Below are 21235 nucleotides of genomic sequence, written 5' to 3'. Positions count from 1 at the left end.
ATCATCCTTTACTTTTTAAGCGTAAATAATCCACCGGCTGAGTTCTAGTTCAAGTCGAATTTGGGACTTCGCTGGCTCTTTCTATTACTCCTGCTATGTGTGCCTCTTTATTTCACACACAATAAACTTCCCTTGTATTGTCAAGGGTATCTAAAGTCTCTTCACTTTCGACAGACTTTGTTAATTTTCTAATTGCTTCAAGCGAAGAGGGTAGGCAGTAATCTGCTTTGGAGTTGGATTTTCTGCATTGATAAAGAACATCTACTTATTTGCCAATATAATACAATACATATTACAAAGAAAGAGAGAGAGAGTACATTCATAATACACGGCAAAAAATGGCTCAACTTTTTTCTGTTTTCCTTCTCATTCAATTGGATGTATGACTACCTTTCCAGTGGCCCGATTTGTTTCAAGGTAAGAGAAAGCCTCCACAAGCTTGGAGAAAGGAAAGGGCCCTTTGGGGTCTATCACTGGCTTCACCTTCCCACTCTCCAAATACGGGTTTAATTTCTTCAGAACTGCACCGTTAGAAGTAACTACAAATCTGAAACCTGGAGGTGTTACTGCACCTGTTAAGGCAACCACACTGCCACCTTCTTTCACCACCTTCACTGCTTTATCACATTGACCTGCCATTATAAAACGGGGAATGAAGTTGCTTTCAGATCTAGGTTCAAAATGAACAACTATTGCTATTAGGTTAGTACACATTTTTTTCCGATCAAACTTCAGAAACAATAGCTGAGCTCGATGATTTGTCAACGGACCTGAATCAATGACCAGAATTATAAGGACTACTGTACTAGTAGCCATCGTTTTTTGGATTGATATCAAGTTATACGAGGAAAAAAATGACATTTTCATTTGAATGAACCGAACATTGTAATTCTAAATTTTTGTCATCTTTTGTTGTGGCCATAATCATGATAACACACTCATCTACTGCAATTAAAAAGCCCTTGTTGTTATGGAAACTCTTACCAATAGCATCATAGACGACGTCAAATTTTTCTGGCAATTCTTCAAAATTCTCTTTAGTGTAGTCGATTGCTAAATCAGCGCCCAAGCTCTTCAACAACTCCAGCTTTCCAGTGCTCGAAGTGGCTGCTATTCTTGAAGCTCCAAATACATGTTTTGCCAGCTGTTTCGAGTTTAAACCAACAAATGTGACTCAAAAGGAAACATATGATTTTGTCAAGCAATGCTTTCACTTTGGAATCACGGGCGGAAGAGAATGAATTGGTACCTGAATCACCAGGCTTCCAACTCCACCAGCACCATTTAAAACAAGCAAAGATTTACCGGCAGAAAACCCGGTCTTTTCAAGACCCTCATAAGCTGTCTCGATTGCAAGAGGAAGGGAAGCAGCCTGAGCAAAATCCAGATTCTTAGGCTTAAGTGCCAATAACCTCTCTTCAACAGCAGTGTACTCTGCAAGAGAGCCAGATTGTTTAGGCCCTTCCAAAGCTTTCTCGTGTATGTCTCCATACACTTCGTCCCCCTCTTTAAAGTCCTTCACTTTACTGCCAACCTTCGCCACCACGCCTGCGACATCATAGCCTGGAACAGTCTGCAGGGAAACAAAGTGAATTAGCCCTAGAGTTTATAGCGTCATTCGAATGAAGCTGACACAAGCAGTATCATATAGAAAATTAAGGGAAAAGTAGTAACTTTTCTTCTTTATCCACTTCAATTGACAAGTAAAAATAAACCATAATTCCAGTCACTCTTCCTCAGTATCAATCTTCCAATCTCAATAATCACAACAAACATTCTGAGAGCAACACAAATTCCAGATATCAAAACACACAACCACAATTCACAGCTTTATGGGATCTTCTGGTTCTTAGGATTGGATTGCCTAACTCATTAAATTCGAGGGATATTGCAGGTAGAGGAGAATGATTTTTCACTTTGTGAGAATTGAAAGTGATAAATTTCCTATGTGTGTATTCCATCAACTTCCTGCAAGTCGGACAAAGTTTATTCATTTCTTCCTTCGACATACCTTGAATATCGTGACTTTTCGAAATCCAGTCACTCCTAAACACCAAACCAACCCTACATACGTTAAAAAAAGTTTTCTTGTTCGTCAAACTTAACAGTCCAAATTCAAATTAGGATTCTTTCTCCCATATTTTCTCAGCATTCAAAACAGACGCAAATGAAAGAAAACCCACACCCAGAAACCGAAATTACCGGGAGCGGAGAGTCAGTGTTCTTGAATTTTCCCTGCCTCCTCTTGAAGTCAACCGGGTTGAGAGCCGCAGCGACAACCTTAACCAGAACCTGGTCCTCCAGCAACTCAGGAACCGCAACCTTGCTGTCGAATTTCAAAACATCAACACCCCCGTATTCCCCATATACCCACGCCTTCATCTCCGACGGCACAACCGCGACCTTTGACGCCTCTGCCGAAGCAGGGGCTGATTGGGAACTGGCAGACACTCTCAGAGCAGGAAAACCAGCAGAAATCTTGGATCTTTGGGTAGTCGAGCTTTTGGGTACCGCGATTCTGTTGTTATTTTCCCGGAATGTGAAGGAAAATTTGATAGAAAATTGATTTGGGGACGTGAGCTGAGAAGCAGTGGAACTGAGAGCGGAGGTGGTGGTTAACATTGTTGTTTCCGACCTCAACCTTAAACTGCTTATCTCTTTCTCTGCTCCCCTTCGTATGGCCATGTTTTTAACTTGTTTTTATGTCCGTGCTGGGTAAAACAGAGTACGGATAAGGTGTGGTCAGGAGCAGGATTTTAATATACAGCCCACCAATAACGTCGAGCCAAAAAGTACGGAAGTCGCGACTCGGAAACGCGACTTAAGGGAAAAAAGTAAACTACGTGGACGGCCAAGATATCTATTGATGGGATTAGAGATCGACGGTCAGGAACTCAGTGCTGGTAAAGCATAACCCTTTTTTACTTGGGAGTTTGTAGAGAGCCGGCTGAGAGTTGTGGCGACCGCGGATTTCTATTTAGTTAGATCTTCGCTCTTTTCTCTATCTCTCTCATTCGTAGGTTGTCTCTCTGCTTTCTCGGAGGTAATTTACCCGATCCTTGTTTCTCTTACGTTAGACTCAATGGATCGTTTGTTTTTTTTCCATTTTTTTGTATTTTTGTTTGAAAAGTTATGATTTTTTTAAGACTAGTGTGTTTCTGACCATTGTGGGGCAATTACCGTTCCGATCCGTTGTTTATCGTAGATATTCTCTCTGATCTGCTTTGCAAATCGAGAAATCTTGGAAATTTATGATTTATCTTTACTTTTTGTATTTTTTGATTGGTTGTTGAAAATCTAGACGAAAATAGGATTTGATGAAGCTTCATCTTTTCGTAACAGTAGATAATGAAAATAAATTAGCGATTTTTATTCAGATTGTTTGAAGGAAAACCCTTGTTGAAACCAGATAAGAAATTAATTGATTTGGAGTCATATGAATCTTGTTTGAGTCATATAATTTTCGAATTTAGATTATGCTTATTGAATGTGTTGGTTTTAGTGATTGAGCATTTTGTGGGTGTGGATTTTGGGTAGGTTGTGCTGCAATGGCCGAAGCAAAACCAGGATTGAGGAAACCAGTATTCACCAAGGTTGCCCAGCTCCGCCCAAGTACTTCTGGGCACACTCTGACAGTAAAGGTTGTCAGTACTAAGATGGTGTTACAGAAGGGTCGTGCTGATGGCCCTCAAGGACGCCAAACGCGAATTGCTGAATGCTTGGTTGGTGATGAAACTGGTTTGATTATCTTCACTGCTAGAAATGATCAAGGTGTGTATTTCAAGTTTACTTATTATTCTTACTGGTGAACACAAAATCTACGCACAGCGGTTGCTGGATCAAAATCCTTTGTCTCCTAATCAAAACCCGTAGTGTTTTTCCTTTCTTTTTTCTGAAAATATCAGAAGTTGGATTTGAATCTCATGGTTGGTAGGCATGGATTTTCAGTTCCTGGTAACTAAGTTGGCCAGTGATTGCTTGCATCACTCCGATATCAGTTTTCAGTTGATGTTTGATGATGTGATTAGGAAGTTAGTGGTGTTACTTGATGTCTTTTGACAATAGTGCTTTTGATCCTGGGTAACAATATTTTAGATACAGGATGGGGATACAAGTGGTTGCTAGCTGGATTAACTATAAATTGGGTTCCAAACCACATGCATATTTTTTTATTGAAATTGTTTTGGGGCAATATGTCTTCTTAGTCTTAAACATGCGGTAGATGGATATGGTTGTGATACCATCTACGAGCATATATTTTACATACATTTCAGTGTGTAGTTTTTGCTTTTGCTCTTAGCTTGTTTAGTCTTCATAATCTGTGGTTTTGGGTATTGAATTGCAATTTTCTTAAGATGCTAGAGTTCTGTACATTGAGAATTACGTTGATCCTCTTATACATGTGTAGTAGGTGATGGCCGTAATTTCTGAGTGTGCTCATTAAGACATAATGCTTACTACTTCTGCATATTTCAATGTTCCTCCATGCATATCTTGTGTCCTACTGGGAGCAATGGTTTGGATCCATGGAATCCTAAACGCATACCCTATGAAGTAGGGTTTGTTTCTTCAAATTATATTTTGAAATTTGAATTACTTACTCGATCTATATGTTTTTCTTAAGAATACCAAATTAAGATTTGAATGATCAACCTTCCTGTAATGTCTGAGCAGGGGTGAGCGTCCATTCAAAACCTATGCTTTTTGCTACTGTTTCAGTTGAACCAATCTTTTTGAGTCTATCTTGACATCGCAAATCTAATTCACTTTGTGATTGGACGGTGCCAGTTTTATCTTTGGTTTTGTTGGTTCTAGGTCTAGTAGTAATTCAAGAGTAAAAACTCCATTAAAAGATTTAAAAACTCCATTAAAAGATTTAACACAGCTCACTTCAAGAAAATTCTTGTAATGGAATCGAGGGAAATCCAGACCTAAGATAAAAGCAACAAATAAGCATGAAGGTGGCTGCCTGGGCGTTGAAAGAAATGACATCCAGGAAACTGAGAAAAAAAATCTTTAAAATTAGGAATAGTAACGTATATTTCTCAAAAGCGTGATCAGTGGTGAACAGTTTTGAACCCTTTATAAATTTTTGCACAGCGTACGTCTGAGAATTGATGTCTTAATGTTGGGTGTATATTGTATCTCCGCTCATTTTGATTTTGCCTCTGCATTATATACAGTACACATTACCTGTTATTAACTGATATGTCGTGATGATGTTGTGTAGTGGACTTGATGCAAGAAGGTTCTTCCATAACCCTGAGGAATGCCAAGATTGACATGTGGAAAGGATCAATGAGACTTGCTGTGGACAAGTGGGGCCGTGTCGAAGTTGCTGAACCTGCCAGTTTTACGGTTAAGGAAGACAACAACCTCTCCCTTATCGAATACGAACTTGTCAATGTTGTTGAAGAGTAACTTGTCTGGTGGAGTTCGGTTCTCTACCTTGTCTTAACCGAAAAATAAACACAACCGGAAGCAAAAAGTTATGTGCTTATATGGGGCATCTGATCTCCAAAATGATCCCGAAAGTTCACTTTTAGGAAGAGGAAATCTTTAAACTTGTAGCACCCGAGTCTTTTCTTACGTTTGCAGCTAATTGTGATGGAGCTTTGGTTGGATTGCCAATTAGATGGTGATGGCTGTAAGTTTATGATCATGAGGGAACTGGCTTTCTCTGTTTTACAATCTATTTACATTTGGAAAGTACATATGGGATTAATATTATGCAATGTCTAATACTTGTTGTAACTTCGCCTGGTTTCGCCGCGTTATTTCTGCATTATTTCGTATGTTTTAATTCGTGTATGCTATGCGTCGAAAATAATTTTGGTATTTGTGAAAGTCCTTGAAAACATTGGTTTTAGTCCCTATGATCTGAAGAAGTTATAAAACATGATGGATCTCCCTGGTGGGTTTCCGACAAGGAACGAAACATGGCAGAAAACACGCTCCTAAGATGGCGGGGGTTTTCGTTGTGACTTGTAATTGCTTTAAGAGATGGAATAAAGTGACGGCGATTATGATACATGTTATCTAATGTAACCCATGCAGAAATTTTGCACTCAGTACTTATAGGTTGTCAACTTCTGATGTTAATTGAAGTCGCATTTTAATTTGTTTTGTTACATTGGAGGGAATTGATACATGAGCCCGTCTTATGACACTGTAGACATCGAAATTTCGGTAAATAAATGTTGACCGATAAATCAAAGTGTCAACGCTCATGTATTACATAAATTTTACACGTAGCGTGTGACTCAACGAAAATTGAAATGAGTTGGAAAAGTCATCAAATATGACACGTGTCAACACCTGGCAGAAACGACTTATTTCATCTGGGATATTATATTCAAAATTAGGCCTTGATAAATTCTATAAATACAAGCCCATTTCATTCATTTGGGGGGGACCAATTCATATTACACCTTGAAGCTCTGAAGCTCTGAAACTCCGAAGCTCTCAAGCATCCAGGTTCCCGAAGAATCAAGAAAGCCTTCTTCGTTCTTCGTTCATCGTTCTTCCAAGATCAAGCCCCAACAGCCCTTTGGATCAACAATCATCCACCAATTCAAGATCAAGCCCCGACGGCCCTTGAAGAAAGTGTTCTTCGTTCTTCGTTCATCGTTCTTCCAAGATCAAGCCCCGACGGCCCTTGGATCAACCATCCACCAATTCAAGATCAAGCATCGACGGCCCTTGAAGAAAGCACCATCGTTCATCATCCGTTCATCCAAGATCAAGCCCCAACGGCCCTTTGGATCAACAACGTCGACAAATCCACACATCCAACCGTTCTTCAAGATCAAGCCCAAAAGCCCTTGAAGATCCGTTCATCACTGTTCTTCAAGATCAAGCCCAAAAGCCCTTGGAGATCCGTTCATCACTGTTCTTCAAAGATCAAGCCCAAAAGCCCATTTGAAGATCCGCTCAAATCCACCTTCAAGATCAAGTCCACGGCCCTTGAAGAACGTTCATCCTTAGATCAAGCCCAACGGCCCTTTGGATCAATCGCACATCCACAAATACACACCTTACGGAGATCGAATCAGATGATCAAAATAGAGAGAGATTGTAACCCAAAATCATCAAATACATAATATTTGTTTGTGCACGTCGTTCTTGTCTCTTTCGTTTCAGGAATTTTCCGTGTTCACAGACACGTTTCAATTATTTTAATTCTCGACTTCTCCTATGTTATGTCATGTACAATTCCGTAATGTAATATATAAAACATCAGGAATTAGATTATTAAGGGTAGTTGATCCTTTATTCTGACTTCTCGGATTCATAACTTCTTCAATTTTAACCAAGTAAAAATGCTAATTTTATATATTGCATTATTCCCTATCTCGTCATGCTTATTGAATCACATTTTTGGTAATGCTCAGTGTTTTTTTTTTATTTTATTTGATGAGGCAGTTGAGAGGCCAGCCGTGAGTCACAGCACATCACATGATTGGCATTAAACTAAACTAATGTTATACCAACATTTAGGCAATCAGAAGCAGGTGGATCAAGCATTAAACGTATCATTAACTAAACATAAACTTAGTTAAAGGTTCTTAATCCATCCATTGGATGACAAAATTATCAAATAGCTCCAAACAGAAGAAACCATGACAAAAGCTTATCCACCTTCTGATATTCTGCAGGCAGTTGGAGTTGTAACTGCCCTACAAATGCAACTAGAAGTCATTGGTCTTTAGTTGTTAGAGAGAAAACAGGATTTCGAGGATTACAAATAAGTGGGAATGAGTTGCCCGACACTTTAGGGGGATGTCCTACTCGGACTCCTACTCACAAATGGTTGTCTTTGCCTTAGTGGAACTTCGGCTACATTCCACATTCCAATTCCATCTAGTAATTGAGAGGACCACTCACATCACATGACACATAAATTAGGGTTATCATATGAAGATATAAGTGTGTGCATGGCATTACGATTGACAGACATCACACATGCATTTACACACACACACACACACACACACACACACACACACACACACACACACATACATACATACATACATACATACATATATATATATATACGTGTGTGAATTTTGGAAGATTTGGGGTCAGTTTTGACCAATAACTGTTTGATATTTGATGATCCTAAGAGATTTGTCCGTTGTTGTCTAGTTTGTTTGATGTTCTCACTCTTATCTTCTTGTTACGTGCAAGAGGAGGACATTTTCATTTATAATTTACAATTCTGATTCATAACCTAACAATATCATATATTAGATATATATCTTACACAAATAATAAGCGTATTTTTAGGATGTGCTAATTTCTGTTTAATTAAAGGATTGACCATGTACTTGCAACCTCAGCGATTGGAATAATGTGATCATTTTGTACACATTGGTCGCGTCCACGTCTAGTGCTTAGGATTGGATTAGGTAACTCTATCTTATTAGATATATTCAATGTATGTTAAAAGAAGAAATGTAAGGTGAATTAATTATAAATCCAACTTATCTATTTTGATCCTACCATTTTGTTGGATTTGCAGTTGGTGATAGTGTCGGTTAATTAGTGCGCCCATGTTTAATATATCATTCTTCTCTCCTCTTTAGACCAAAGTTATAGGTGGCCATTTTAAAATCTCTCAACGGATCATTTGGCACATTGAATCCACACAGATTTCTTCAATCCATCGTTCTTACAGAAGAAAAATAAAAAAGGCACACTCACGACGTCGTCTGGTCTTTAGTAAACCCTAAGGTAGTAAAGTCCATGAAACATCTTTAGCAAACCGAAGATCTTGCTTTTTCATAACCACAATATATCCAGATCCCATTTTGCATTTTTCATTTTAATGGTTCATATATCCTCAAAAATCATACACTCGTTGGAACGCACAAAAACTAAAAGCTAACATGTCTGTATATATATTGCATTAAAGTATCAAAGTTAGGTTTTATTGGGTTTTTTTGGCACTTTGATGTGAGTTTTCTCCTACCCTCGTTCTCGTTGTGCTTGTACGCATGCCATTTAAAAGACTTGTCAATTTGCTTTCTTTATGAGCAGAAAAAGTTGGCTCCGTTTCTGAGATCACTGCATTTGGGGAATCAGATCATGGAGAGAGAGAGAGAGAGCGAGTGAGAGAGGGTCCATGCATGCAAAATCAATAAATTTCAAGCCCTCAATTTGATCCATATGTTCACGGTCCCAACTGTTTATAGCTAGTTATTGAAATTTGTAAATTATCTTCTGCGATGGGTAGTTTGGCATGAGCATGCATATTGTTTTGATTAAGAAAATTTTAGTAACACAACATGATCACATTGATCACTTTCATATAAAAATATATTTTTTCTATATATGCAAATCACATCTTACTTTAATAACAATCAGACTACATATGTAATGAATTTTTTACGTCACGACATTCGCCACCTAGTGTGTAACATAATGTATAAGGTGACGTTTTGAATGTTCCACGCCTCTTGTATATTTTGTGGCTACCATTTGTCACGTTCTCCTTGCCCAAATGGTCACTAGCATTATACCAGTATATAACGTTCTACTTTTTATGAGAGTGCCTAACCTACCAAGTTATCATACTCCCCTACTGCAATTTTATGATGCCATTGTGAAGTCATCGGGATTCTGAAATTTGTTTTGATCTGTCAATTACATAGTGGCTGAACTAAAGCTTGGCCTTGGATAGACAACCCTCGCTTATTAAAATGGGCATGAGCTTTTTTTTCAGTCAAACCTCGGTACAGCATAATGTTTGGTCGAAAGAACAAAGAAAAAAAAAATAAAGAAAACTAAAGTGATTTGTCTTTTACAGTAGCTTTAGTTTTTCTTTTCAGAAAAAGAGAAGAGCAACTTAATTACAGAGACACTCTTCTTAAAAACAATATCATTATAGGTGGGGTGCAGCGCAGAAGCAGTTGGGTAGAATATCATACTTAAGATGACTGCCACTTTGACTTCAAACTCCCGATAACCATGAGTTGTTTTCTCTGCTGAAAATGTCCGTCCATGTGAGAGCACATGATGATCGATCGGCTCAAGAGTTTGAATTAGAGATCCAAATTTCTAACCATGATGCTGCTCTCCTTAATCCCTAATTAACAATGGATTAATATGAAAGTTTATGATTAATTTTTTCGTAATGAAAGACAAAAATAATCGTCAAGAATAAATTAATCTTCTCTGGAACTATATAAAATTGTCAGCCACAGTGGGAAAGTAGAAATATCTTTCTAATTTGATCTGCAGCTTTATTTTATAAGATTATCGCTCAACTGCAGGAGCATAGGTCAACCACTTCAATTAAAAAATGATCGCTTTCACTTGAATGTCTGTCTGATCCATGAGTATGGCATGTGGATCATGATTGACGGTAGGGTCTGAAGAACTAGGGTTTTTTTTTCTTTCCTTCTTTTGTTTTTGCTTAAAAATGTATGCGCGCGCGCGCACATATATATATATATGCGAACGGTTCTTCTGGGATTTAACAGAACATGAGTCTGCTTCAAGCCCTAGTGTACATTAAAAAAATCGTATTCAGTATACGATTTTCCTGAAATATGGGGCAATGAGAACGCAAGAATATTAAGGGTTATTCCTCTTTATCTCATTTTCATATTTTCATACCGATGCAAGAATATTATCTTGCGTTCATATTTTCATCACTTGTTGAGAAAGATAAATAAATGAGATCATGTATATCTAAAGCTCTACCCATACAGCAATTCGAGATATTGATTTATGACGTGGGACATATCATACACCATTTTTTTTCAAAGGAAAAAAGATGCAGAAACAAAGGATCGATGTCTGTGTAATCGTAATGCGGGAAGCAATGAATATTAATTCCACGTTTCTTACATCAAACACCGACAGAGACTTTGATCAAATACATAAATAATAGAAATAAAAATTTCCGCTAGGATCTGGCCATAAATAATTAGAAACCAAATGCGGTTATGTATGAAATGTCATCTGGTGCAGAAGAAGTATATACAGTAAAAGTCACACCAGAAAACCAAAGTTGGAACATGGATTAAAGTTAGCCCTGTTCTATTTCCCGATGGACTGAAATCAGATATTCGAAACCCTATTGTGTAGTGTAGGCAACAAAAAGTTGACTAGCACATGCATTTACCGGCTATTGATTAACTTCTACCTCTAGTCTACACAAGAGAGTTAGAATCAGTCGTCTCATGGATGCATGAGCGGATTATGTCCGTTCTTGTTTCACTAAGTATGGATGACCAGAATCGATCCACGTATGTTTGCAATAGATTCTATCATTTATCATGATCTATAATCTATAAATTAACTTTAAGGGAAAGATAAATAAGTCGTATATTCTAAGTATGTTACATCACATAGCTGATTAATGTATATTCTTGTTTTATAAAAATTTAAGTATGAATGAATTACAATAGTCCACGCTCGTACATGATTGATTCTAGCATTAGAATGTTATATTGCAGAAGCTTTCGGAGTTTAGAGAAGTGGTTCGTTTGGTGTAGTTTTGTCTATCATGTGTAAAACTAGGTTGACAAAACTAGGTTGACAAAACTAGGTCATAAAATTATAAAACTCAAGTAGAAAATCTTTGATGGAAGTTGTGCCGACTACATGTTACCACTTAAGGGTATCAAAACTACAAGAGTTTTCTCTATGGATTACGCGTATTTGGTCGCAGTCATGACTACATTTGCTCAAAAGCTAAAAACCGACAGACAAATTACAGACAGGGGTTAAAAAATACCCAGGATCCTCTCCAGATCTTCTTTGTGATGATTCTGGGATCTTCAAATCGTGTCCGTTCAACGTATATGGTGCGGCTAATTTTCGTCATATACTATTCATATTTAATTTTAAATAAAAGTATTTAAAATGATTTCTGGTTGCACGATGTACGATAAACGGACATGATTTGAGAATCCCCAAGATCCTCAGATAGAGGATCCTCATTCTAAAAATACTGACAAATTTTTTTGGTCGAAAAGTAAAAATTTCTTTAACCAAAAGAAAAAGGTAAAGTAAAAAAATCCTAAAAACAAGAATAATGCTTCAAGCATGCATACGCTAGAAAATGTAAAAACAAATTCAAAGGAGATTAAACTACGAGGAAATACAAACAAATAAATGATAATCAATAAGAAATTCATGTCAAATGTGTGTTATTCTAGTTACAACGACGAGACTTAACTTGTTTTCTATCATTATCTTTCATTCGAGATATTTAAACTCGTAATCTCATCTAATAAAATAAAAGAGAATCAAAACAATAAGGTTGTAATAGATGGTGGATATCGAATACCAAGCATAGAGTATGCATTGCATGATCACGACGATATTTCTATTAGTAACTGTAATTCGTAAGATTTGAACTTAAACCTCATTCAAAAAATAGAGTATGAATGGATTGCATTTGCATGTCCATCATGCAACCTATATCATCTTAAAAGCCAAACATACCATGTTCGTAGAATCGAATAGTACCACAAATGTCAATCATGCAAACGATATATACACATCCATCAATCATTCAAAATTTACGTTTCTTCCTACTACTTGATGAAGTTTTTGTAGGATATATTCTGAAAAATACAACAACAAAATATTAGAATACGAAAGACATGGCTCTTACAGATGAAAAATGAGTCTTCTACTCTAAGCAACTAAAAGTGTTATCGACCAAGTGAATAGGGTTTTGGTATTGTGTATGAGAATAATGATTGTGAGAGTAGAGACAAGCCTTTATATGACTAGGATTTCATCCTTTCCATCCATCCTATTATAGGACGGAGAGGTTTACCAAATCATAATCTAATTAATCAATGTCCCACTATGATACATATTATCTAAGCCATATTAAATATTTGGGTTTGACAAAATTAGTTGTATGATATTAAAACTTCACGGTTGTCACATCCCAGTCCGGGGTGGATCACTTTCCGGGCCCGTTCCACCACCATAGCACAATATTGTCCGCTTTGGGCCCCGACCACGCCCTCACGGTTTTGTTTATGGGAACTCATGAGCAACTTCCAAATGGGTCACCCATCATAGGAGTGCTCTAGCCACCTTCTCACTTAACTTCGGAGTTCCGACGGAACCCAAAGTTAATGAGCTCTCAAAAGGTCTCGTGCTAGGTAGGGATGGGAATATGCATTTAAGGATCACTCCCTTGGGCAATGTGGGATGTTACAATCCACCCCCCTTAAGGGCCCGACGTCCTCGTCGACACACTTCCGGCCAGGGATTGGCTTTGATACCATTGTCACATCCTGGCCCGGGACGGACCACTTCCCGGGCCCGCTCCACCACCATAGCACAATATTGTCCGCTTTGGGCCCCGACCACGCCCTCACGGTTTTGTTTCTGGGAACTCACGAGCAACTTCCCAGTGGGTCACCTATCATGGGAGTGCTCTGGCCACCTTCTCGCTTAACTTTGGAGTTCCGACGGAACCCGAAGCTAGTGAGCTCCCAAAATGTCTCGTGCTAGGTAGGAATGAGAATATACATTTAAGGATCACTCTCCTGAACGATGTGGGATGTTACAACGGTTCTTGCTCTATTAAAATTTTAAAATCACTTAAGTATCGAGTAACTTGGATCAAGCGACGTGATCAACAATCCATTGACATTGACAATGAGTTTTACAGATTCTTCCTTGCCTTTGTCTTCCATGCTTTTATATGGAAGTTGACCAAAGCACTCCAGCAGCCTAGCTCCATTCTGCACATCTTTTGTAGAGGCTAGCAATATTCTTTACTCTTCTTTATATTTATATGTTTTTTCTCTTCAGTATTATAGATGTGCCTAGGTAACACCAAAACTGATGAAAGCACATGATTTTCCACGTCGAAATTATAACGCGATATAATTGTTGAATTATAAAGTCCCACATTACTGATGTAGTTTTGTCACGCATGTTCGTTCTCTACCAATTAAAAATATTAATGGGGCCATCCTCATCCACTCTCATTTGTCAAAAACCCTAGTACCAGGTCCAGTTCAGAGAAAAGTCTTCATTGTTCACACAAAATTCATATCTATTAGTTGGAAAGCCTGTGTCCGTTCACATGTGTATACAGTGTATTGTTTTGAGCATGAAATACGAATAATTCAATAACTTATGAAGCATGCTGGAAATGAAAGATAATTAAATATCAAGTGACACAATCACGTACATTCTTGATAACGCATGTCGAATATTGTTGAGCCTTTACAAGACAACGTAGGTTTGAACTTTGTCGGTGGCTAATTTAACATCTAATCTAACAAAATCTATCGTTGTCACTTAGTATTGCAGTCTAGTGATATTCCTATACACTTGTAAGTGTAAGGTCTTAGGTTTGATTCTCGTCAAATACGATTTTGAACCACATTATTGCTAACCTATTATAAAGCTTAACCCAATCCCACCCCTTAGTGTAGATAACTTGTTCAAAAAAAAAAAAATATCGTTTGACAAAAAAATAACAAAATTACAAACTAATGATCGAGACACTGATTCACAAGCGATCATGATACTTATGGTTTGGTTTTCAGTATGGAATTACACTTCCATGTTTGTCTTTTCTCATCAAAAACACCAAATATGACATGCGTCGTATCTACATTGTTGAATTATCCCTCGTAATTAAGTTTTGACGTTAAATATATAAGTTTATTAAGTTAAAATAAAACCGAAGTAATTATTAAATAACTCCTGTTCAATTTCCATAAGACTCGTGATAGGTTAAACGTCATTATAGCTGAGACTAATCAACAAATTAGTGCAAAACATCCCCGATCACATTCGATCCAAACTTGTTTTCAAGTGCTAATAGCAAGTTAGACAACACTCTTTTGTAACTCCGAAAACACCCCTAGGACTCTTTCTGAAACTACAAAACGTGCCATCCTCACGAGCTTTGGCACTGTCCATGATGTAATGCGGCTCGTGTTAAATCAATTCTAATAATGCATGCATTCCCGTTGGAAAAAGATGGATCACGAAAAGATGCCGGATTACAGAACAAAAACTTAAGCGGCTAAACGCGTCAAAAATTTGTTTTCACAGCGACCCCACAATACCAATCTTGTCATGACACGTGTGGTCTTCACGGTTCTAAGCGCTGCCACACCACCAGTGCACTCACTCTTTGCGCCTTTTTCTACTAAAAAGTCAGAGCTCAGTCTGCAGCTCTGGACTCGTGGACTAATGACGTGGTCTTTCCTGATGTCGGTTTGTCCAATTAATTAGATGGATTTACATGTTATGAGTATACTGATTAAAAAATGAAAATTAATAAAAAAAATTGAAAATTTTGAGTTTTAACGATAATAACAAAATAAAGAGTAAAGTGAATAATACCATAATTGACTTTTTAATGTAAAAATTTGGTTTTTCATTAAAGTGAGTAGTACTGTGAGCTTTTCGTTATAACTCCCTAAAAAAAATTCGAGAGTGAGATTTGTTATTCTCACTATATAGTTATAGCATAAGTTGTTAGAGAAAATGTAGAAATATGGAAATATTCAACACACGTACAATCTCAAGTTGGAATAATTTATGTCTAGCATTTAACTGTCAACTGCTACTAGTATAAATTTACATGGAATTTACAGACCGTACAACAACGAGAATGCTGATAGCGGAATTCAAACCTTAATAGGACAACACACAACAAGAAACCCTGTTTTTTTTTTTTGAATTATTATATTACAAACAATATTGTTACACTGAACTATAAACCATAAGAGGAGAAAAAGATTAAATTACAAATTATATTTTTAGTTTTTTGAAGTGGGGTCAAATTCTGTACCGTCGAAGCTCTTGTATTTTTCAATTTTAGACAAAAGCTTTTGTGATTTATTTTGAATAAACATTTTAATATTGTTGACGTGTACATGTTATGCAAGGACAAAATTCTAGAATGTTTATTGACTGCCGTCTGATCAAATCAAATTAAAGTGGATTGTTATTGATTACAGCTAGATATTCTCCTTATGGGAAATTTAAGTTGCCCTAGTAAATTGTAATCTTTGTCTTTCGTAAATTTCACGGACAATTTAAGAGGAGAATGTAAAGTTTTGAAGACTTCAAGTCCAAGTCATGCCATAAGATTTTCTATTAAATATATGACATTCCTCCTCCTCAGCATTACACGAGAAATTTTTTATTATACAGAAAACACGGTTTGATATACTTATTGATTCAGAAGTGTTTTTGATGCGTTGAAAAATTTTTTGTAGAGTTAATTAATTTGCTCCTTAGGATTTTTAGGTACTGGATTTTACATTTTTGTATATGGAAAACCGCTTGTTTTTTTTTCTTTCTATATTGTAGGAGGAGAAATGTTAAGTAAACTCTCCATGAACTCTCTGACACTTCATATTTTTGCCACAATATTTTATAATGTTAGCATCAGAATTAACGTCAGATTGTGAGATGACATAATCTACAAATTGTGAGATGACATAATAACAAGTTGAAAATTAGAGTACACGACGGACAAACAAAATATAAAACTTTATTAACTAAAATGAAACAGAAGACTACAAATTGCTGAGACGGCTACATAAGCTGTAAAGACTACTGTTTATAATAAACTAACACTAAACCCTAATAAGTAAGGAAACGAAAACCTAATTCTAATGCGTTAAGTCCAAATCTAAACACTAAATTAAATAAATAATTATTTTCCAACATAACAACTACGTTGGATATTCATTTATGTTAAAGAAAAAGGGATTCTTTTTCATATTCATTCATCATGCAAAACTCATCGTGCCATATTTCGTGTGGTGTGTTAATTTCTATTAAGTTGTATAGCCCTAAAATTTTGCAGGTAGGCCATGGTAGCAGCCAAGCACAAAGCAAAAGCCCAAACCCTCACACTCTCTCTCACTCAGTCACACATCCCCTCCTCTTTCTTCCACACCAATATAAATACCTGCTTAAAACCAAACAAATCCACCAACATAACATTCTCAAGCCTCCCTCTCTTTCTCTCTCTCACACACATAGATCCCCCAAAAAAATAAAAAGAAAAATAAAAAATAAAGAAAAATGCAGCAGCACACACAACTCAGCCTTGTGACTCCTCTCTCTCTGTTCTTTATCTTCTTCTCATCTCTCAATGTAAGCCATCTATATTTCTCTACCCAGATAAAATTTAATCCTTTTATTTATTTATGAATTAATTCATACTATTTGATTAATGTTCGTACTGTCATTGTTTCTGGGTGCTTTAATTTAACTTGTTCTGAGCGATTTGCCATTGTTATGACACAATGCAGGTTGCTCTCGCCGCCAACGGTGGCAGCTCCGGCGCGGCCGAAAACCCATTTTCGCCAAAGGCGTATCTGGTTCGTTACTGGAGTAAGGAGGTCCGAAACGACGCGGAGAAGCCGTCGTTTTTGCTCTCCAAGGCTTCCCCATTGAACGCGGTGGACTCGGCGGCTTTCGCGAAGTTAGCGGCTCAGAACGGCCTCTCGACTCGGCTGCCTGAGTTCTGCTCCGCAGCCAATCTCCTCTGCTTCCCCGATTTGGCACCGAGCCTCGAAAAGCACGACAAGAACGCGAATTTCGCGGTCTACACAGACAAAAACTTCACCAACTACGGCACGGATCGGCTCGCTGGAGTCGACTCGTTCAAAAACTACTCGATCGGCGAGAACCTCCCAGTCGACTCTTTCCGGCGGTACAGCCGCGACTCAGTCAACCACAAGGACCAGTTCACCAGCTACGCCAACGACGGGAACGTGGTGGACCAGAGCTTCAACAGCTACGCAGGTGGATCCACCGGCGGAGCCGGCGACTTCAAGAAGTACGCCGACTCGGTGAACGTTCCCCACCTCGGATTCAACTCGTACTCGGACGATTCAAACGGGCGGTCCCACGGGTTCACGGGCTACAGTGAGAACGCCAACGCTGGCGACCAATCGTTCTCTAGCTACTCCAAAAACGCCAATGGGGCCCCGAACGAGTTCACGGGCTACGGTACTAGCGCCAATGTAGTCGGGTCCGGGTTCACGGGTTACGGCCAATCCGGTAACGGAGCAAACGACAAGTTCAATAATTACGGAAACGACCAGAACAATCCGACTAACAATTTCCGGAGCTACGGCGACGGAGGCAATGCCGGAGTCGAGACATTCACCAGCTACAGAGACAGTGCCAATGTCGGCGAGGACTCGTTTCAATCGTACGCCAAGAACTCCAACGGCCAGAAGATGGATTTCACGAATTACGGCAAGTCGTTCAATGTTGGGTCCGATAAGTTCACCGGGTATGGGCAGGGCGCCAAGGGGCAGGAAATCGGGTTCAAGATCTACGGCGCGAACACGACTTTCAAAGACTACGCCAAAAAGGAGACCGTAAGTTTCAAAAGCTACACCAAGGCCGGCGCCGGCTCTGAAAAAGTGGCTGCGACAATGGCGGCGGCTAGTGGCAGTTTGGTAAAAAAATGGGTGGAGCCGGGCAAATTCTTCCGGGAGTCGATGCTCAAGAAGGGAGTCGTGATGCCAATGCCCGATATTCAAGATAAAACGCCCAAAAGGTCGTTTCTGCCCCGGACAATTCTCTCCAAACTACCATTTGCCACTTCCAAAATCGCGGCCCTCAAGCAAATCTTCCACGCGGCGGATAACTCAACGATGGAGAAGATCATCGTCGACGCCCTCCAGGAGTGCGAGCGCGCCCCCAGCGCCGGCGAGACCAAGCGCTGCGTCGGGTCCGCCGAGGACATGATCGACTTCGCCACCACCGTCCTCGGCCGAAACGTTGTTGTTCGGAGCACCGAGAACGTCAACGGGGCGAAGCACGACGTTATGATCGGATCGGTGAAGGGAATCAACGGCGGGAAAGTCACGCAGTCCGTGTCGTGCCACCAGAGCATGTTCCCGTACCTGCTCTACTACTGTCACTCTGTTCCTAAAGTTCGGGTTTACGAAGCGGATCTTTTGGACCCGGTTTCGAAGGCCAAGATCAACCACGGTGTTGCCATCTGTCACTTGGACACGTCTGCTTGGAGTCCGACTCATGGATCGTTTATGGCTTTGGGCTCGGGTCCGGGTCGGATCGAGGTCTGCCACTGGATCTTCCAAAATGATATGACTTGGACTATTGCTGACTGATAGTGATGACGACGTGGACGGTTAGCCCGTTTGGTTAATTTGGGTTCGAACCTGAGGCTAAGAAAGGTTAGCCCCATGGCTCGAACTCGAGTTAGTTTTTCATTTTTAATTAACTATATTAAGTATGTAATTTTTTTTTTCCTTTTTTTTTTTTACATTTGGAATATGTCTTAATTATGATATATAATCCTTGGTAAATTGTAAGTGTTGCTTCCCCAATAATTGGAAGCCCAAATCAATGGAGCAATGAATTTCAGCTATATATACTATCAAATATCAATAATTGTTTATTTATTAATTTATTACATTATTGTGTATAACTTTGTATTAATTGTTTTAATTTGTTTGTTGGTGCTCTGTGACTTTGTCCATTTTCATTTGAATATTAATAAATTCCGCTCGAAAAAAACCAAAACAAAATAGCATTCAAACCAATATAAAACGATGAGAGAATTGCAAATGAAATTTTTTTAGACTTTTCAGCTAAATGGTCTCTGAAACTGTCGTAACTCCTTACTTTGGTCTTTGAGATTTAAAATCGATAGAACTAGTCTTTTAGTTAATCATTTTGGCTTCGTTAAAATTTTCATTAAATAAGGAATAAATCGCAAAAATATCCTCAATTTTTGTTAAATTATTTTAGCCCGTTGTTTATTAAATTGAGGCTACTTTTTCATTTGGTCCTTGTTTACATATATTTTTCACGAAATTATTAAAATGATTAATGGTGGACAAAGTCAGTGACTACTTTTATTGATTTCAAATCTCGAATAACAAAAGTGATGAATTATGCTAATCTCAAAGTCCATTTTGACTACAACGCCTTTTTTCTTTTTAATAAGAATATTGAGGAAGAGGCATTCGAACTCGAAATTTTGCTACAAGGATGAATGCTCGTAAGTTAACAAACTAAGAGTATGAGAGGAAATATAGACAATTTTAACTCCTCATGTGACTGAAAATCAGCTAAAAGAGATGATTTGATATGAAAATAAAGTGGCAATGTAGTAGCATACAAAATCACATAGCTAGGGTGATGCTATCTACGACTCTTTTTACACACACATTTTTTATTAATTTGAGTTCTTAATTCTCTTCAAATTTTTTAGTATGACGATCAAAAGTTAATAATGTGTGTGAATAGTACCACCCGATCTCATATGTCTTTGGTGTACCGCGTACGTATATACAACACAAGGCCGAGGCCGATTTGGCCATGTGTGTGGGTAAAAGATGAGGTGGTCCAAGGTGCTACGCAGTTTCTTTTCTTCTATGTCGCAAATTGTGGAAACGAGAAGGCTATGACCCATGCGGCAGTGTTCTTTCTTATTTTGTTTATTCGAAAGAGTCCAGATTTGCTGGTCATTCACAATTTAACCCCCCAACATCTTTAACAGGAAGTACGGCAAAAACTTTGGCTTTTTTAACCAACACAAGGTTTTGGTTTGTACGATTGTATGTGAAAAATCTGTAATATTTTGGGATATTGCCACTTGGAGTGTTTATATTCACTTCAATATTCGTAAAAAAAAAATAAAGTGACTGGAAAAAACGGGAACTTTAACGAAAAGCACCCGGTACTGTTCACTTTAACGAAAAACCACATTTATACACTAAAAAGTCAATCCTGGTACTATTCACTTTACCATTTATTTTGTCCTTATCATTAAAACTCAAAGTTTTCAAGCCTTTTTCATTAGTTTTTTTTTTTTTTTTAATTATTATTAAGAGGAGGAGAGGATTCAAAACTGCTATAATAATTTAGAGGAGATAATATGTACTAAAATATTGGACCACATGCAAAAGTTGGAAAGATAACTCATGAAAGCAAGGATATAATGCGCTCTAACTTTTTCCCAACAAGATTCTTTTCGAATCATTTGGGTGGGGATTCTAAAGATTCATAAATCGTGTCTGTTTATCGTATATCGTGTGGTCAATTTATGTCAAATACTGTTTGTGTTTAATTTTAAATAAAAATATTTAAAATAATTTCTGACCGAATGATATATGATGAATAGACACGATTCACTGATTCTCAAGATCCTTACAAAGAGAATCCGACTAGGATCCAGATTCAACTTTTTCACACAGTTAAGAATGACTCAATCTGT

At 38.1% G+C, this 21235-nt stretch overlaps 3 protein-coding genes across 3 annotated transcripts; 2 read left to right on the top strand and 1 right to left on the bottom strand.

The window, feature by feature from the left end:
* Positions 1 to 238: 238 nt before the first annotated feature.
* On the bottom strand, positions 239 to 2728 carry LOC103403010 (2-methylene-furan-3-one reductase-like). The gene is made up of 4 exons (XM_008341804.4): positions 2203 to 2728; positions 1250 to 1573; positions 985 to 1144; positions 239 to 632 (listed from the first exon to the last, which is right to left on the bottom strand). The coding sequence occupies exons 1-4, from the start codon at positions 2683 to 2685 to the stop codon at positions 367 to 369; spliced, it is 1233 nt and encodes a 410-aa protein (XP_008340026.3). The 5' UTR covers positions 2686 to 2728; the 3' UTR covers positions 239 to 366.
* Positions 2729 to 2849: 121 nt separating this feature from the next.
* Positions 2850 to 5754, top strand: LOC103416545 (uncharacterized protein At4g28440-like). Its single transcript, XM_008354791.4, has 3 exons — positions 2850 to 3043; positions 3538 to 3771; positions 5231 to 5754. The coding sequence occupies exons 2-3, from the start codon at positions 3549 to 3551 to the stop codon at positions 5419 to 5421; spliced, it is 414 nt and encodes a 137-aa protein (XP_008353013.1). The 5' UTR covers positions 2850 to 3043; positions 3538 to 3548; the 3' UTR covers positions 5422 to 5754.
* An 11004-nt stretch (positions 5755 to 16758) lies between these two features.
* On the top strand, positions 16759 to 19381 carry LOC103403011 (polygalacturonase 1 beta-like protein 3). Its single transcript, XM_008341805.4, has 2 exons — positions 16759 to 17124; positions 17283 to 19381. The coding sequence occupies exons 1-2, from the start codon at positions 17053 to 17055 to the stop codon at positions 19119 to 19121; spliced, it is 1911 nt and encodes a 636-aa protein (XP_008340027.3). The 5' UTR covers positions 16759 to 17052; the 3' UTR covers positions 19122 to 19381.
* Positions 19382 to 21235: the final 1854 nt, after the last annotated feature.

The sequence above is a fragment of the Malus domestica genome, chromosome 16, assembly GCF_042453785.1.
Source record: "Malus domestica chromosome 16, GDT2T_hap1".
NCBI classification, from domain to species: Eukaryota; Viridiplantae; Streptophyta; class Magnoliopsida; order Rosales; family Rosaceae; genus Malus; species Malus domestica.
Note: the sequence above shows the minus strand (reverse complement) of the source record. Positions and strands in the feature narration are given on the sequence as shown.

Bases quoted from the DNA above. Each gene is read 5' to 3' on its own strand.
- LOC103403010 (XM_008341804.4), bottom strand. From the start codon at position 2,685: ATGGCCATACGAAGGGGAGCAGAGAAAGAGATAAGCAGTTTAAGGTTG. The intron at 1,574-2,202 runs GTAATTTCGGTT...GTTTCCCTGCAG, and splicing joins ACACTGACTCTCCGCTCCCG to ACTGTTCCAGGCTATGATGT. The intron at 633-984 runs GTAAGAGTTTCC...TTATAATGGCAG, and splicing joins CGTCGTCTATGATGCTATTG to GTCAATGTGATAAAGCAGTG.
- LOC103416545 (XM_008354791.4), top strand. From the start codon at position 3,549: ATGGCCGAAGCAAAACCAGGATTGAGGAAACCAGTATTCACCAAGGTT. The intron at 3,772-5,230 runs GTGTGTATTTCA...GATGTTGTGTAG, and splicing joins CACTGCTAGAAATGATCAAG to TGGACTTGATGCAAGAAGGT.
- LOC103403011 (XM_008341805.4), top strand. From the start codon at position 17,053: ATGCAGCAGCACACACAACTCAGCCTTGTGACTCCTCTCTCTCTGTTC. The intron at 17,125-17,282 runs GTAAGCCATCTA...GACACAATGCAG, and splicing joins TCTTCTTCTCATCTCTCAAT to GTTGCTCTCGCCGCCAACGG.